Source organism: Patagioenas fasciata, chromosome 7 (genome assembly GCF_037038585.1).
Source record: "Patagioenas fasciata isolate bPatFas1 chromosome 7, bPatFas1.hap1, whole genome shotgun sequence".
NCBI classification, from domain to species: domain Eukaryota; kingdom Metazoa; phylum Chordata; class Aves; order Columbiformes; family Columbidae; genus Patagioenas; species Patagioenas fasciata.
In genome coordinates, this window is record NC_092526.1 from 7,619,177 (window position 1) to 7,637,500 (window position 18,324).

The following is an 18,324-nucleotide window of genomic DNA, read 5'->3' on the forward strand; positions in this document are numbered from 1 at the left end:
CCGCAGCCCTCTATAGGAGGGGACACCCGCGCTGGCAGCTGGCTGAAGTGCCCCACGGGCCGTTACCTCAAGGCGGTGCGAAGCCTTAATGACCTCATTAATGTTTATAAATATGTAATAGGTGAGTATCAGGAGGATGGAGCCAGGCTCTTCTCGGTGACAACAAATGACAGGACAAGGGGCAATGGGTATAAACTGAAACACAGGAGGTTCCATTTAAATTTGAGAAAAAACTTCTCAGCGAGGGTGACAGAGCCTGGCCCAGGCTGCCCAGGGGGATTGTGGAGTCTCCTTCTCTGCAGACATTCAAACCCACCTGGACACCTTCCTGTGTAACCTCAGCTGGGTGTTCCTGCTCCGGTGGGGGACTGGACTGAATGAGCTTTCGAGGTCCCTTCCAATCCCTGACATTCTGTGATTCTGTGAAGCTGAGGCACGAGCTGCTCCCAGAGACCCTGCAGCTTCGTCAGGGGCAGCCCAAGAGGGTAAATAAAGTGCTCACCGGCTGGGTGGCCAAGTTTCTGTGGTGTGACTGGTGTCACGCCTTGTCACCGTTAGGTTGGTTGTGTGCCAGGTACACAATATCTCAAGGGTGGGTGTCAAGAGGGTGGACCAGACTCCTTTCAGTGGTTCCCAGTGACAGGATGAAGGGCAGTGGGCACAGAGTGAAGCACAGGAGGTTCCATCTAAATATGAGCAGAAACTTCTTTCCTGTGAGGTGCCAGAGCCCTGAACAGGCTGCCCAGAGAGGCTGTGGAGTCTCCTTCTCTGGAGACATTCAAACCCGCCTGAAACCCGCCTATGTGATCTGCTCTGGTGAACCTGCTTTAGCAGGTGGGTTGGACTGGATGATCTCCAGAGGTCCCTTCAACCCCAACCAGTTTGTGATTCTGTGTAAAGGAGAAAAAAAAAACTAGTAAAATCTATTAATGGGTAATGGGGAGCGTCTGGGTGAGAGGACTGAATGCAAAGTTAAAATGATGTGGAAATAGATAAGGAACAAAGAACATAAGTGGAGGTAAATAGAAAAGAGAGATACACTTTGCTTTGGATGCTGGGAGAACTGTCCTGTGATCAGAGCTGGAAACGCTGCCCCTGAGTTGAGCTGTGTTTGCTTTCACAGGTCACCACTGCTCTTTGAATCAAACTCCTCCAAGCCAAACGCCCCCGGGGGGGTTGGAGTTGCCGCGGCAACATCGTGTAAACTCAACAGCTTCATGTGGCAGGAGCTGCACAGGCGATTTTCCCGCAGAAGATCTTGCCTCAGAAATGGTAGTAACTGCTCCTCAGTCAGAAAAACACGCCAAAAAATAAAATAAAAGTGTATGTAATTACTGTTTAAATTCCCCGCTGTCCAGCAAAGGGAGACAAGCTGTGAGCTGAAGATGCTCTGTAACTTCTCTGCAGGTTGCTGTGCCTCTTTCACACTTTGCTACTGAAACACCAGGTGAGAAGTTGTTTATACCTTTTTATAAAATCTTTTCAGTTATTATTTCAGAAGGTTTTTTGTGTATCCCAAAAAAAAGTAAAGTTTGAAGGAGTTCGCCATCTAGTATGACTCTTAGCAGACTAATATAATGGATATACACTTCAATGGCTTATCTGTTATTTAGCATAAAGATGAGAAATCAAGAGTGCTGACTTCTATAGACACTTTTGCACAGTTCGTTGGATGACCTTGATCATCAGCTGTAGATAATTTGAAAGTAGCTATAGGTTCTCTGTTTCCTCTTCTGTGAACTAAGAATTACAATACTGTCTGATGTCCAGCTATTACATAGTTACTAAACAGCGCGCTTTCATCAGATAAAAAGTGTTATATAAAATTTTTATTAAAGCTTGATTTAATCTAGGATAAATGCATGAGTCTCTTGGGAAGGCTGTTGCATGCTTCCAAGCAGTTATATTTTTTGCTGATAGAATCAGTAACAAAAGCCCAATTCTTCTCCTGACTAGCAGTACTGAGTGGCAAAATGCTACTGAATCCAACAAAAACCTCCTAGGCCCCTTCCTTTTACTGATTCTGTAGCAACTTTGAAATGAAAGGATTCCTTAGTGTCATATGGCTACACTGATTGTTACTTTTGCATATATCTTACCATTGGTAGTATTTTGACATTAGGTGTTTTTACCCCATACCCATACCCCATACTACTGAGAGCCCTGAGCTCAGCTGCCAAGGGAAAAAAATAGGTATTTATTAATAAATTAAGAATAGGAATGTATAAGGGAACTCAAAAAAAAAAAAAAAAGAAAAGAAAAGAAAAAAACATTGCTGGTGTAGTATCTGAGATTGCTATTAGGAATAATTTGTAATGAAATGTATAATGAATGTTGAAAATCTTACATACTACTTGGTGTGGAAGATGTATAAAACAAACTGTTTTTTTTCAGTTCAGTGATGTAAGGACAAGCAATGAGGTAAAAAATATGCATTTGAGGAAACAAGGAGAAAGAAAATAGAATTTTGTACAGAAATACGCAACGTAAGTGTTGAGTTCACATTTTTTTGGAAATAGTTATCAAAGAGATTTTTTGAGGCTGCAGTGTTCAAGTTATTCTGTGGTCAGAAAGTTTTGGATGTTGAACCTCTTTTGCTCATAGTTTTGACCAAGTAGGCAAAGATAACCATTGAATTTGGATTTGGTTTCTCAGTAATATGTCGAAAATGCAATTACCTCCCAAGTGTGTAGTGTTGCCTTCTGGTCCAACAGTGAGGATAATATCAGCAAAATAATACTGACAGTTTCATGTCTTATTCAACATAGTGTATGTTGAGGTTTGGTTCTGTCTGTTTGCAGGAGAGGGCATTGGATATTAAGTAAAATCATAATATTTGTAATGATTTCAAGTATTTTTTAAGTGTTGCTTTTGTCTTATGGCTCTAAAATAATGAAATATACAGTAGTGCTTTGTACACGTGAATTGGAGACCAATTATGAAACATTTTTTCAGGTTTCTGGACCTTAATACATCTAAGGACAGTATGTCTGACAACAAACAAAATAGGAGGAGAAGAAAAGAAGGTAGTCTAACCAAAGATTATATGTATAAATTGTAACATGTGGGATCTGAATAAGAAAAAGTACAACGTTAACTTGAAGTCACTACTTGTTGAAGCCAAACAACCACAAAAAACTTTGAAACCAAATTCAGAGTTATTTTCCACCTTTGAAAAGCCCTGGAATTTGTTTTTGTTTTGATAGCTTTCGTATTTTTAAACACTCTACTTTTGCAGTGTTTCCGTCAATATTTTTATTATATTTCTGTCCTACTGAAATAGGAGCTGTAATTGGAACTTTCTTGGGTGTTCTTTGCTTTTATAGGACATTGAATTAATACACTTACCTAAGTAACTAAAAATAATTCGGATTTATGCATTCACATTTCTAAAAATTATATATTGGGGCGTATGTATAGGTATGTATAGGTATCTTAATAAAATGAAACATGCTGGGGTTTTTTGGGTGTGGTTTTTTTTTTTTTTTTTTTTTTTTTTTTAGTTCTGATAGTCACTTGTATTTCTAATATTTTAATGTCCAAAACTAACTGCATTTGCATTGTGTTACTGGTCAGTGACCTGGACTGCTTTTATGCAAATACTAATGTATATTTGCAGGTTGTGGAAGTGTCGTTGCTCTCCAGAATGCAGATAAGATAATTAAAGAAGTGCATCAGTCATACAAAGCTCTGGGAAAAAACAGGTGAGTAGTATTAATATTTAATTTGCAGTTGGGTATGCAAAAATTGAGACAAAGCAGGTAGTCATCTAGGAGTAAGAAATTATTTCATTAGTGCCAGATGTTCTATACATCTATGTATGTCGTATAGTGTTTCTGTCTTCCCATTGTCAAGTACTGGCCGTTGCTGGAGGCACAATATTGCACTAGGTGGACAAAATATTTAGTACAATATGAAAACACATGTGGTATATGGTTTTAGATCAGCATTTGATTTATTAAAACCAGACAATTATCATGCATACAATTTAAAAATTAATTTAGGCTATCTTCTCAGTCACACTATTTATCTTTGTCCAGATTGGATTTTTTTATTCTTCAGAAAGCAGGTGGCAGAAACCTGAGGCTTGTCAGCACAGCCTCTGTTCTTTCAGGCAGGCCATACCATATTTTATATAATAAATAACAAAGGCACATCTGGTCTTCAGAATTCTTCTGACACTCTTTTGTGATGATTCATAAAAAACACATACTGGAAGCAATCTGTTTTTGTCAAGAAGGGGAAGATGGGAAATATGTTGTTCCATTCCTATTGTTGTTCAGTTTGCATTGTTTGTCATTAATTCTCACTTGTCAATCTCTAGCATTGCATTCCAGGGAGAGCCACAACTTCCCAGATGGACCAAGAAAGAAAACATAGTTTGGCTTTCTTGGATCTTAGAAATTTGTTGTTCACATTGTTCTCCACTCGCCGTGATTATTTGAACTGAGTAGGCTCCATCCACCTATTTTCACATGGTATTTTGTTTTTTTGGTTTTGCCTTTTAGCCAGATAGCACCAACATCCAGACCATGGCCAGGTCAACAGGTGACATATTTTCCAAGTGAAAATCAGCTAGCATTACACCTGAGGCATCACACTTCCTTACCTTTCTTCCTGAAGAAAGAGAACATAGAGCATGGCTTTGACTTCAGCTTTCTCCTACAAGCCTCATGCCCAGAATCTAACATTTCAAAGTCGTTTATGGATTTAGATGCTTTTCAGATATTAAAAGCACAAGTACAACAAAGTAAGTTCAATTTTAAAAGTCACAGCTTTTAAATAAAGTTACATGTTGCTTATCAAATTAGATGGCAAAGTCTTAGAAGTCCTTTTTCTTTAAACTTTAAGTTGCGTTTATATCTATTTGACTTCACCTGAAGTAGAGTTCAGCCATGGTGACCCTCTTCTTTAATAATCTTGGTGTGTGTATTTGCAGAATGAAGGAGATAAAGAGAAGCAATGACAGATTTCACCATTCCTGGTACACTCTATAATGAAACTGAGCCCACAAAATGTAACGTGTCATATTCTGTAGCTGGAGAGGAGCCATGATGGCATCTCTTTCACTTTTTTCTTCATTCTGGCAATATTAATATTAATATAATTTCAAATTATTTCTTTTTCTGCATAGCAGATTTATAGTATAGTCCTATAACCACACATCAGACAGATTCTTGGTCCCCAGAACCCTACAGTTTGAAATTAATTTATAGATGAAAATTGTAGTCTGCTTAAGAATATGAAATTAACACTTCCTTTGTTTTGATTTTTCAGGGTTAAATATAGCAATGCTAAAAACCAGGAACAAGGAATCTGAGGTAAGATGGCAATATATGTAAAGCTGAACACCACTAAGAATACTTTATGCTTTCAAAACCTTAAAAATAGAAATACAGAAGTAGCATAGGTAATTTCCTCTGCCTGGTCTTCAGTTTTTTGGATGCACGCAAAGTATTTTTACATATATTATATATATGTGTGTGTGAGCAAATCTTCAGAAGTATATCGATAACTTGTCAGTAAGGTGCTACATTAGGGATTTTCTAGGGTAAATGGTTTGAAGTTCATAAAGATAGAAAACTTTATAAAAATATAAATATGTAAGTTAATTTACAGTAAGTGCATCCTGTATGTTAAACCTGTTAGATGTCTAATTTTGCCAAATTTTAAACAAAGAAAAATAATTTTCTTGTATTGAGTGGTACTTTAAAATTGAAGCTGAGTTAAAGAACAGTCTTGATATTAGATAATTGCTGAAATTTATCATGCTAGCAAATAAAAAATAAGGTTTTAGGATTAAACATATTTGACCTGACATTTTGTGAAGAGTGGAAACAGGATTTTTGACAAAACTTTTGCACTTACAAACAAAGTAGCAATTTTACATGTATCGGTGCTTCAGAACACATGACCCTCAAAAGTTACAAAAGATACTGTATTTAGAAAAAAGATAATTTGGTCTTTATGGATATTAATTAAGAGTCCTTTGTACAAAAGACTCGACTCATTGAATCAGCTGTGTACTTTAGTGAACCCACTACAGAATACAACAGTGTACACAGGAAAAAAGTAAAGTACAGAAGTAATAGCAAGAGTTCGGACAGGAAAAAACATTCCAAATGAAGGGAAGTGTTTAAGAAAAATAGGTTTTCTGACCTCAGTGTGATTTAATACAGCCTTATTCCGTGTCTTGGGCTGTGGTGATTTCTAGAAGCGTATCACTTGGGATAAACTGAGCGTTCATACTAATGCCATGCAGACTAGACAAAGCCTTCAGAACTGTACATTGCAAACCAACACACGTTGTTTTTCCTGGCGCATTCAAACCTGAGTTTGCCCTTGGAATGCAAACAAAAACCTCCTACAGAATGCAAACTGATGTTGATATAGATATGCAAATGAGTACTCAAAGCATATGACTGTGTGATTATTTTTATTGCATTCATTTGCATAAAAAAGATAAAGTATATCCAAGCTTATTTTTTCTCATTTTCCTGTAAAATAAAGAACAGTAATATTATTTTCAGAAAATTATTCTTGCTGTTCACCTAAATAATCACAACAAAGTACTCAGATTCTCCGACCTGTACTCTTTCAAAGATATACAGTACATTTCAACTAATGGGATGGGAAGAGAAGCAAGAAGGGGAGAAAAATAAAATACATCTCCCCTACAACAAATTTCTGTGTTAGCTGCCATGTAAAAATGGCCTTTGGGCAGCTATCAGTTCAATGACACTGAGAGCAAAGTGCACACTTTGCTGTCTTCCAGTGTGCTCAAAACTCTCTGAGCTGAATCTGTGGCCTGTGTAACACTGTTTATGGAGTTTTATAAGGCTACACTAAACATATGGAAGACATATAATTTTAGATTTATAATAACGTCTTTTAAAACTGATAAATAATTTGTAAGAATTGTTTTCGCCATGGATAAAATAGCATTCTGTTATAAGAGCCTAGCTTTTGCTTTTTAAAAATTGCTTAGACGAGATCTGGTGTCAGCGCACTTTGGGCAATTACATAAAAAACTTTAAACATCAGCAAAGACTGATGCACTCATTCAGTGAGAGTGCACAGCAAGAAAGAAACTTTGGCACATGAAGCCACTGACCAGCCTGTCCTGTAGCAAACATGCTATGTGACATAAGGCATAGTTAATAACTGACCAGATTATTTGTATGTGTGGACAAAGTTTATTATTTTTAAGTTATGGAGGATGACTTGTGCCTTATAGCAAAGGATCCCACTTTCTCTGCTATGAAATACTTAGAAATAATTCTGGATGTGAGAAAATTTGTGTAATGATATGAGAAAATTAGTGTACTTACTCCAGGTTTTGATATTACATTTCATATTCAGTTAAATATGGGAATATATAAAAGAATAATCTTTTTCTGACTTTTTTTTCTTAGTCTTCTTGGTTCTTAGTAACTAGATTTTATCTGTATCTATTGTGTTGCACATTATTAACATTTTTTATGGAAATTACAGTTTCATTTGCCACCAGTGGCATTTCAACCTGTAAGAACAATTCATCTTGTACCTCTAGAAGATAGTAGTGTCAAGGAAAGCACCAACATCAGAAATATTTTGGATATTATGAACTCTGTTCCTCGGCCTCTAAAACCAGTTACTAAATGTTATCAGTATCAGTTAGATAGTCTATTAAAAAGACACACTGAGAAGCCATCAGAGCTGATTGTGGCTACTGTTTCTGAGAAGTTCACTCCAGTGAAAGACCTGTACTACTTCAGCATGAGTAACTATTACAAGTACCCTAGTAACAAGAAAGAAATTCAGAACAGTTTAAAGTGGAGGGAAGCTGATATAGCTACAAATGCTGAAAAAAATGATCAGACGAAGTATCAGTTTTCAGTGGCATTTAAGCACGTAGAACTTATGACCCAAGCCAGTTTCTGTGATGACAGTCATCCTTGCTTGAGCTCAAGTAATGCGCTGATAGACTGTGGAATATTTACAGCTCCGACAACATTTACAATGCCAAGCAACAGAGATGCCTTGAGAGCTGGTGATGAGGGAAGAAGAGCAGGTAGTTGCTGTAGAACTGGGCTAGAGGAAGAAAATGCTACAGACATAATACTGGATTATAGACCACATGAAAATACTACGAGTGTGAACCTTGTGCTTGACAATCAAGATTTAGATTCTTCCTGCAAAAATAAAGTGATAGAGTCCTATCATGCCTTAGAAGATAATCCTGTAGCTGTGGTAATTCCCAGAGCAGAAGTGCAAGATCCTTCTGGAAAACAGACAGAAAATAGCGTTTGTCTCTCGGAAGTTGAAATGGAAAAAGAAGCAATGTCAGAAACACCTTCAAAAGATGAAAGTGACCTTGTACCTGTTGTCCAAGTTACATTCTCTGAACAAGAACCCACTAGGGAACCACATATTGCCAAACAGCCTGCCACAAAAAAGAGTCTCCTTCGTAGCCTTCCTCCTCATGTTACTCAGAGCTTCAACGTTCTTGCTCGCAAAGAAAATGATAAAAGTAAAATAAAGATGAATAGAAATAAATATTCATCAAAAACTAAAATGAGTAGCAAGATAAATGCATCTGAAGGCTTAGTTGTTTCTAATGAGATTTCCACAAAATGTAATGCCAAGCATCATATTTTTCCATCTCTGGAATTGTCACACATGGAATCTGGGACTTCCCTGAAGCATCAAAAGAACTCCTCTCAAGCAGACAAAGACCATTTTGCTCAGAGTGCTCAGAAACTTAGAAAGCAAAGTTTTTCCTGCAGTTGCAAAAATTCAGTTATGTTAAAGAAACCTGTTACTCCGCTTTCTCTGCCATGTGCACAGTCTGCTTCAGATTTTGTAGATCTGAAATATAGTGACATGTTCAAGAAAATAAATTCAAATGACAAAGGCCCAGGTATTTACGAAATGTTTGGGACTCCCGTCTATTCCCACAAGCGAGAGCTTGATCAACATGAGAATGAATTTTATAGAGATGTCTGTTCTGCTCCATCTAGGAGATGCACCGCTAGCACTCGCAGATCTACCTGCAGTAAAGGGAGAGAGAGCAGCCGAGTAAGAAATAGTCCAAAGAGAACATACTCTAAGCCAAAAAAGACCATACCTGGCACTAAAAAAAAGCAGAAAGGTTTAATTGCCAAGGACAGAAGTACCGAGTTGAGTGACAGCAACACAGAGCAAAATAATGTAATAAATTCTGATTCAGATTTTCAAATAAACACTTCAAGGAGTGTGACACTGTTTCATGAAGACGCAGATCATCAGCTGATGTTTTTAGAAGAGCCTGCACAATCAATGAAGCAAAAGAATTATTTTTCAAATTCAAACTTAACAACTATTAAAGAAGTTTCTTTGGAGCAGTCTTTAGACAGTCAGGATATATTCAGCCATCAGAGAGCTGCTACCTGCAGCCAGAATCTTCTTCAGCTCAGTGATAAAAACTACAGTGAATGTGTTGCTCTAAGCACCAGTCTGCTAACAACAGAGCAGAACCTTTGTGTGCCTCAGTGCAGGGTGGATGTGGATGGCTGCAAAGGCCTGGAACCAGAGCAGGCGTCCTTCAGGGCTATAAGTAAACATGAAGCATTTCCCTTTTCAGATGGACTGGAGTGCCAGTCTCCTGCAAAAAACTTAAATCACAGTTGGGCATACACACCTCAAAACAGTGGTCTGGCAAATGCATTGACTCAGCCCTCAGAGATTCAGACAAAAAATGCTACAAGCCCCAGTTTCCAGACAAGTCAAAATGTTTTGTCCTGGGCAGATAATAAGGATGTGACTGATGAATTGCTTTGTTGTCTGGCTGAAGAATTGCTGATGCTTGAAGAAAAAGACACCAACTCTTCAAGAACAAAAAATGCAGGTTCTAAAATGCAAAATACACATACTAAAGAAGAAGAAAATATGATGAATGGAGATGGAGCAATAGTATATAGTGCTCTAGACAAGGTAAAGGTTAATTTCTTGTAAATTGCTAGCTCCTTTGAGTGATCCTTCAATGCACTTTTGCCTGAAAGATAGGAAGTGTGTGCTCATGAATGATCTTTTCCTTGGGCCAGCTGCCCACTGATTCTTCCAGTGCTGAGCTGAGGATACCTGTGTTAAAGGCTGCGTGTCAGGACACAAAGCAGATGGTACTATGTTATGATAGGAATAGCCATCAAGGCTTATATGATGAGTCAAGATACACTGAGACATTGTAGTGAATATGAAGGAGAGGCTATTTTAACTGAAGAGCATGTATAAAAAGAGGCAAGGCAAAAGATCTTGAGTTCTTGACTCCTAAGGAATATGAAAAGACAATACAAATGGTTCTTGTATATCCAAAAAGGGCAATGTCATTGAATCTTTGAGTGCAACCAGATACTTTTCTAGGTATGAACTACAAGTATCAGCTTATCAGACAGACTTAAGGCAGTTTAATTAATATAATCAAAACTTCAATCTCAGAAGGCTTAGATTCTGACCCTCAAGCCAATTAAGAACCTTCACCTGCTAAGGTGCTTATCTACCAGTACTGCTTTTCCTTAGCTGTTAGCTTTTTGTCTATTTAAATTACAAATTTATAAGGAAATTCATTTCACTACATGTTGATACGCTTTATGCTTCCTTGAAGCAGTCTCTTCTTCCTGTGAAGTCGTGCAAATTGTTTTCATCAGATTTGGGTTACCTAGAGATAGTCATATTCACTCTTCAGCTTAGCAAACTGTACCTACATGATGCACAAACAAGTAGTAAGCAGATGTATATCCTGTTTTTTTAAGTGTTCCTTTTGTCTCTTTTCATGTCAATGGAAAAAGATGTCATGCTATACCCTTTTGGTTATGCACTATTGTGATATATGCTTGAAAATATTTACGTAATTTTAGTATAGCAATTGAATTGGTGACCTAGGCAATGAGTATATATATATATATACATATAAAAATCTATAGAGAAAAGTCATATCAGGTAAAAATTACTCCTTATAAAAAACCTAAGGGTAACGTGAAGCCTTTATTTTTCTCTCTACTTTCTCCTCACACATCATCTTTCAAGCAGAGTTACAGTAAAGCCTTTTTGGCATCAAATGAAGAAAGTAACCTCCTAAACTTTGAGGACTCTACTAAGTTACCAGGAAGCAGTTTAACTAACAAAGATCCCATCACGTGGACAAGAGGTGAAGTCCTTGGAAAGGGAGCCTACGGCACAGTAAGTTAACATCTAAATGTTAAGAGTTGTGCTGGTTGTCTTTGAGTTATCTCTTACCTTATAACTGGCTGTTGTCCTATTCAACAAATAACAAATATTTTGGATTATACAATGAAACATGACAAACACGAAGGTACTGTTTAAAATAAGCAAATGCGCAGTTTCATTTCATGTTTCATTTTAATGAATGCTAGTTTCATTGTAGGTATACTGCGGTCTGACAAGCCAGGGACAGTTGATAGCTGTAAAAGAGATTGTTTTGGATACATCAGATCAACTCACTACAGAAAAAGAGTATCAGAAGTTTCATGAGGAAGTCGATCTTTTGAAGACATTGAAGCACATCAATATTGTAGCTTATTTAGGAACTTGTCTGGAAGACAACATTTTGAGCATTTTCATGGAGTTTGTTCCTGGTGGCTCAATTTCTAGTGTTATTAATCGCTTTGGTCCATTACCAGAAATTGTCCTTTGTAGATATACAAAACAGATTCTACAAGGGGTGGCCTATTTACATGACAATTGTGTGGTACACAGAGATATCAAAGGCAATAATGTGATGCTCATGCCAAATGGTATAGTAAAGCTGATTGACTTTGGCTGTGCCAGGCGTTTAGCTCGGGTAAGCCTCAGTGGCACACAGAGCGAGATGCTCAAGTCTGTGCATGGGACTCCATACTGGATGGCACCAGAAGTTATAAACGAATCTGGATACGGAAGAAAATCAGACATCTGGAGTGTTGGCTGCACCGTTTTTGAGATGGCAACAGGAAAACCGCCGTTGGCTTCCATGGATAGGATAGCAGCCATGTTCTACATCGGGGCCCACAGAGGACTGATGCCTTCCCTACCTGACCGGTTTTCCAGTGCTGCAGTGGATTTTGTGCATGCGTGCTTAACCAGGTATGTCGATTTTTAACTGGTTTTTAAAGGAAAGGAAAAATGCAAGTAGTTTGCGTAGTAAGAGATTGTTGATGGCAGTTTAGGTTACTTCTTGTATGGTACATGTGATAGAGAAGAACTGTATTGTAAATGAACAGGTCTTCAAAATTGCAGGAAAGCCTTTAAATAATAGTGTACATAAAAGAGCTTTACTCTCTATAGTAGTATAAAAAAGCTCTCACAAATTCTCTTTTTGTAGGCTTTATACTCATCATGCACTTTACCTGCAGTTTTTGTGTAGAAACATGGCACCACTGGGTTTTAGACAAAATGTTTGATTCATTACTTGGAGGTGTCTTGCTGTTCCATTATCTCATTGGCTAAGTCTGGCCTGGGTCACGCAAGTTGTTTTGAGGACAATATTCTAAATGAAGAGCTTTTACTTCGTTCTTTACTTTCTACAGCGGAAAAATCTGTTATCACTGCTGATCCAGGAATTACATACTTGTTTGAAAATTATAGGACTTTCTATAGAGACATCATATATACTTTGATTCAGAGAGAACGGTGTTTAAAAAGTAGAAGGAATTGTTAGGTGGGAAAAAACACACAGATAAAAAGCATTTTGTAGGAAGTATTCACCTTTTCAAAAGTCAGGATGCACTTGTGGTGGCAAAGTTCTAATGTATGATCTCACCGTGTCCTGAATATAAATGCCTCCCTCAGCCCATCTTTCCTATTAGTTTATTAGTTGACAAATCGGTGTCCTTAACTCCTTCCCTGTTCTTCTCCAAATTAAAGGTTGAAAAAGCCCAAAGCCCTTGGCTTTAGGAAACCAATATGGTAATTACAATCCTGTAATTCCAAATGGGCACCTTAAAATAAATGACGCTGATTGGAGATCAGGGCAGCCTGATGGACACAGCATCAAACAAATAATTGCCGTTCTCCTTACATATGTTTTTGGTGAACCTGCAACAGCCACCTTAGCAGAATTATTCAAAGTTTTAGAAGGAATTTAGAGGAACAGAGAATGATTTCTGTAATAATAAAATATTTCCGTTTTATAATTCATGAATTCCAACAGTCTCTTCTCATAAATCCTGTCTTCTTTTCTACCGGATTTATCAAAAAACCCTAAAAATGATGTTCAGAAGTAATGACTGGAGAAATTCGGAAAAATAAAGGCTGAGTTTGCCTTTAAATTTTACAATTATATCACAGACATGCATATATGTTCATTTTATGTACTGATTTTTCAAACCCTCAATGCAGAGATCAGCATGAACGCCCTTCTGCTCTGCAGTTGCTGGACCATCCCTTTCTGAAAGGAAGGCAGTGATTTTTTCAGAACTCTTGCCAAGGGAGTATACATTTTCCATAGAAAAAGTTTCCACTTGTGAAAAAAGATCAGAAGGAACTGGACTTAAAAGTGACAGCAGAAATAACGAGAGAGTGATCGTGTGCAAGGAGTCTGTTACTAGACAGCAATATGATTAAAGTCACATTTTTGCAACGTCTGTGCTCAACGGAGCACACATTACTTCAGTGTGAACACGCCACCACGTTTTCTTGTATTTGGAGAGACTTTAAGAGAAAAAACGCCCATCACCATCACCGGTATGTGACAGGCAAGGTAAGTTGGAGCGCCAGTTTGTCTGTACAATGTTGGAATGCCAATGTCTGTAAAATCCTATGGATTGTTGGTAGAAAGCGCTGCGGGTGCTGAAAGCTCTGTGAAAGCTCTACTCAAACGAGTCTTAAAAGCATGCTGTGATGGTCCCATGGGAAGCCCAAGCCACATAGCTGCTTAAAACATACTCGAAGCTTTTGTTTAGCTATACAGGCCCCTTAACTTTTAGCTGGTGAAAACAATTTACCAGTTTTTGCATACATATAAGAGGCGTTTGTTACTGAGGTACCGTGTCACTACAAGATGCTGTAGTGACAATGACACAAGATACCCATGCTTACATCGTGATCATTTCCTTCTCTGGCTAGAATTATGAATCTAAACTTTATGACTGTCTTTTTGTGCATTTTATGGGCAGATTCAGGTCACGGAATGGTTGAGGTTGGAAGGGGCCTCTGGCAATGCTCCAGTCCAGCCCCATGCTCAGAGCAGCAGTGACAGGCAGGTTGCTCATCCCTTTGAGTATCACCAAGGTTGGAGTCTTCACAGCCTCTGCAACATGTTCCCCTCTGGTGTATTTTCTGTGTTCAGAGGTATGTGTTGTAATCCTCACCTTTCTCTTTGCTGATACAAAGAAGCAAAAGCACAGGAGCATTACCCTTCTCCTGTTTGCAAAGGCTGTAAAGTGCCGTTTGAATCACTAGATAGTCCACTGCTATTTTTCAGTATCCTTAATCTGAAATAGAAAAACAAATTTGATTCTGAAGTTTGAACTGTTTTGAGAAACACCTGAGTGAGCACTATGTAATTAGATGATGTGTAACAGTCTCCAACTGCACTACAAAAGTCATTTTTACAGTTAGTACAACTAGCTACTAACTGCACAAAATTAAATACAATTTGAAGAACATTACTGTATAGTAATAAAACAAAAAGATCCGGTGTTTATTATTATTTAGATTGTCTTATTTCTGATAAGGCTTCTTCCTGGTATTTTTCAAATTTAAAATTTCAGGGCAATGAGACACTGTAGAAACCAAAAATCAGTTTCAGTGTGTGAAAATGTGGTGAACCTTATGTCTTTGTGAGCACCTGGCCTCCAGGAAGAGCTGCAGTAAAACTCAGCCCTATAGCTGACAAGGGCTGAGCTCTCAAGAATTCAAGACCCCAACATCAGTGCCATCAGTAACATGAAAAATAGTGTTTTACAAAAAGGAGATAAAATCAGCTTTCCCCAGAGCACTAAATGTTTTGGTTACTTAAATAGCTTTCAAACTTTGTTTTATTCCAGTGGGCTGACTTCAGAGGGCTGGTCTAAACTTTATAAAAACAAAGAGGAATCAGTACTTGTAGCAAAAGTCTTTATTAATAGTTTCTGTAGGTATAATGTCACATAACAATGACAGAACATTATGCCAGCATAAGAGAAATCCTAACATCACAGTAACCTTCAAACAGTTAACAGTCCCATTTTGAAGAGTATCAGTTGGTCCTCATGCTAAAAAATCCATGGCAACTTCACGTTAAAGTATCTTGCAGAATGAAGGTAGGAGCCCTGGCATATGAACTCAAGGGGGATGTATATAATTCATGATTTTAATTCTTCTCAGATTAAGGTAGTGTCTCCGACAAAGCTGCAAAGTAAATACGAGTTTTTATTTAGTGTGAGATGAAGCTGAGATGATGGTCATAAGCAGGGAAAGAACGGGAATGCTTTAGGATGTACAGTTTATTAAAAAAGGTTGGACTTGCAAAACCCCATTGTTATGCACGAGTCTTATAAGCAAAACTGACATCTTTTGTTGAAGTCTGAGTCCTCTCACATTAAGGTTATTAGTTATTTCCAATTTAAATGTAATATTTAGTCCAGCTAATTACACTAAAATTAGTTTCCAACTTCAAGGTTTGTTATACTTTAGCCTGAGTTTTTAGTCAAAATGTGAAAGCGCATTTTTGCTTTTGTTTAACCAGCCTTAGAGAATGAGGTGGGTGTTTAAGGCCAGCACTTGTAACAAAAGTCTTTACACTTAATGACACTGGAGAAGAGGGGAGATGCGATTGCACCCCAGGCCTCTGCACAGCACAGCTGAGCCAAGGAGGATGTTGGCTGAATCCAGTCTAGTAGAACATTCTGTAAACAAGTCTAACTTTGCATGTTTCTTACTTAATGAGATTATAGATTTTCACATAAAAATTCAAATAATTCAGGCACCTGTAATAAGGTATGTAATGTAATAAGGAGGAAAGGTGAGAAACCTTAAAAGCCTTCTTGAAAAAAACTCAATGAAAAGTGACTCAGTGGGGAGGGTCATACTTCCTTAATTAGTTAGAGTATTTGAGCTGGGCAAACATTCCTGTATTAAGAGCCTTCATTTCTAAAACCAGTCAAGAACCTGTTACAAAGCATGCAGGCTGGAGGTATGTGACCACTTTGCTGTGATGCCAAGTTTCCTCGTGCTTTGGAGCTTACGTTTGAGAACTAGAAAATATGGTGTCCTTGTGGCATTGTAGGGGACACGTACATTGTAAAGCCTCAAGCTCCTACTCAACTCTCAGGAAAAGGTCAGGTTCGTAGGGATGCCAACCCAGCTATCGTACACTGGTCTCAAAACTACAAACAGCATATATGATGTAAAAATTTACATCTCAAAACACAAGCAGACACCAAACACAGAAGTCCCACTCTCTTCTGAGATTATTTGGGTTCAAAATTAGTGGCTTTTTTCCCACAAAGTTCAGCAGGAACTGGTACCATTTTCTACAACCCTTCTGTCAAAACTCTGTTTTTTGCACGTAATTAAAAAAGAATGAGAGCTTTCCCAAGGAAGGGATTCCAGTATGCACAGCAGTGCCTTTTCTCCTCTACTTTCCGCTTCCCACAGGGACCCACACCATGAGACAGCTTCACAAAGTGACTTTTACAGGTGTTATTAAAGAACACAGCCTCTGAACTATGGTAAGAAAAATGGTGTCATTATTAGTGCAGGAATATATATGAATTCAACCCAAGTACTGAAACTTTGAAGGTTAAAAATTCCAAGCCAGAGAAACAGTCATTCCCAGTAGCAAGGCAAGAGAACACTCCTGGCTTTTCTTATCTTTATCTTTAAAGGTGGAAGGAGTTAAGCATTTCAGAGAAAGGAGGAGTTAATTAGCTAGTTCAGTTTGGCATAACTTCCAAGTCTTTTCAGACACTTATTTTTAGAACTCATGGGAACGTGCATTTACATCCCAGTCAAACAAAGCAAACAAAGTGTTTGCTCAGTCCCCTCCATTGCAGAACAAGGGTTGGGAACCTCTCCCACTAAGGTCTTACGGACCCTTGGTAGGTTCTTGTCACCCACCCCTTCACTCCCTGCCCCCCCCTGCCACCCCGGCTAAAATAAATAAAAGGAAATGAAGCCTGGCCAGTCACCGTACAGCAAAACCACAGGGTACAGGCTCTCAAGCCCAGGGAGCATAAGATGGCATAAAATTTATAGAATTTACTTTTCAGGTATAAAGCACCTCATCACCATAATGTAAAGGAAGCAAAGGAAACAAATTAGACTTCAGACTTTCAAGCATTCCACTATTTGATTGATTTGATGAAAACCAGCAATGTTTTGCCAATAACTGAAAAGGGATCTTCTTTGTGTTTACAAATGAAGTTGGAAAATTAAGCAGGAACATGGGATAATTTCTGCACAATAGAGGTGAGGTAGGGAATTTTATTGAAAATAGTTTTTTGTACAAGTTCTTAGAAATAAAGTTGTTTTTCCTAATCTCACACAAATGGCTGTACCTCAAAAATTCAACTATGCTAATATAAAACATTTATATTTACAGTTAGCCAAAAGAGTATACAGAACTGCCATTTTATGCAAATACCAAAGTACCAGGTCACAGTGAGATAACATTACTTCAACACTCCCACCATTAGGAACAGATTAAGATTCAACATACGAAAGAATCTCACTATTCTACAAACCTCCTATCTCACAAAAAGGGAAGATTTTTAATAGTGTTGTAGCAAGGTCTCCACTACAGCATCATTTTACAAATTACATAATGCATGTGCTCAAATTTATAACAACAAAAAAAATCTGTAATCAAAGCGATGAACAGAGTAATAGTGTTGTCTATTAGCTGTTTATTGCATTTATTCAGTCATTCACGTGTGAGGCTGATCCCGTTAATTGTGATCAGCTCAGCCAGGCTGCAATTCGCCCCACTCCCTGACCCCCCAGTGGGTTTCAGTCAGGGAAACTCCCCCTCAGCCCCTACTATCACCACGTGGAATTTAGTTTCAGACACAAGACACATACAGTTTCATGTATTTACAATCACATTGAAAACCAAAACCAATGAGTTTTATGGACATCCTTTACAGAGAAACCAAAAAATATCACTGTTTGGATCTCAATGTAAAATAGCAACATTTTATCCATGATATTTCACAATTTCCCGGAATTAAAATAAGAAACATTTCTTTTGAAACAGCACCTTAGGATGAAGGCCTATGCTCTTTTCCAGTTTATATCAGACAGGCACTAGTTACCATCCAGACACTTTAAATCCAAGTTATGACAGCAATTGCTATATTTACAGTACAATATATTGCTTATCCAGAG

The 18,324-nt window shown here is 37.9% G+C and overlaps 2 protein-coding genes across 9 annotated transcripts in view; one reads left to right on the plus strand and one right to left on the minus strand.

The window, feature by feature from the left end:
* The first annotated feature begins 24 nt into the window (after positions 1 to 24).
* On the plus strand, positions 25 to 13,898 carry MAP3K19 (mitogen-activated protein kinase kinase kinase 19). Of its 2 annotated transcripts, none has more exons than XM_065841115.2 (11): positions 25 to 121; positions 1,124 to 1,447; positions 2,395 to 2,486; positions 2,956 to 3,026; positions 3,620 to 3,704; positions 4,509 to 4,750; positions 5,278 to 5,321; positions 7,495 to 9,954; positions 11,044 to 11,196; positions 11,402 to 12,099; positions 13,354 to 13,898. In XM_065841115.2, exons 4-11 carry the CDS (start codon positions 2,987 to 2,989, stop codon positions 13,418 to 13,420), a joined length of 3,789 nt encoding a protein of 1,262 aa, XP_065697187.1. In that variant the 5' UTR covers positions 25 to 121; positions 1,124 to 1,447; positions 2,395 to 2,486; positions 2,956 to 2,986; the 3' UTR covers positions 13,421 to 13,898. The 2 variants fall into 2 exon arrangements, with proteins under 2 accessions (XP_065697187.1, XP_071666858.1); XM_071810757.1 differs by having other exon boundaries at positions 11,047 to 11,196.
* Positions 13,899 to 17,407: 3,509 nt separating this feature from the next.
* Positions 17,408 to 18,324, minus strand: part of CCNT2 (cyclin T2) — a 25,627-nt gene continuing 24,710 nt past the window's right edge. For all 7 annotated transcript variants that reach the window (XM_065841116.2, XM_065841117.2, XM_071810766.1 and 4 more), the window contains one exon: positions 17,408 to 18,324. This exon is cut by the window's right edge. The gene's annotated coding sequence lies outside the window, so the exon portion shown is untranslated.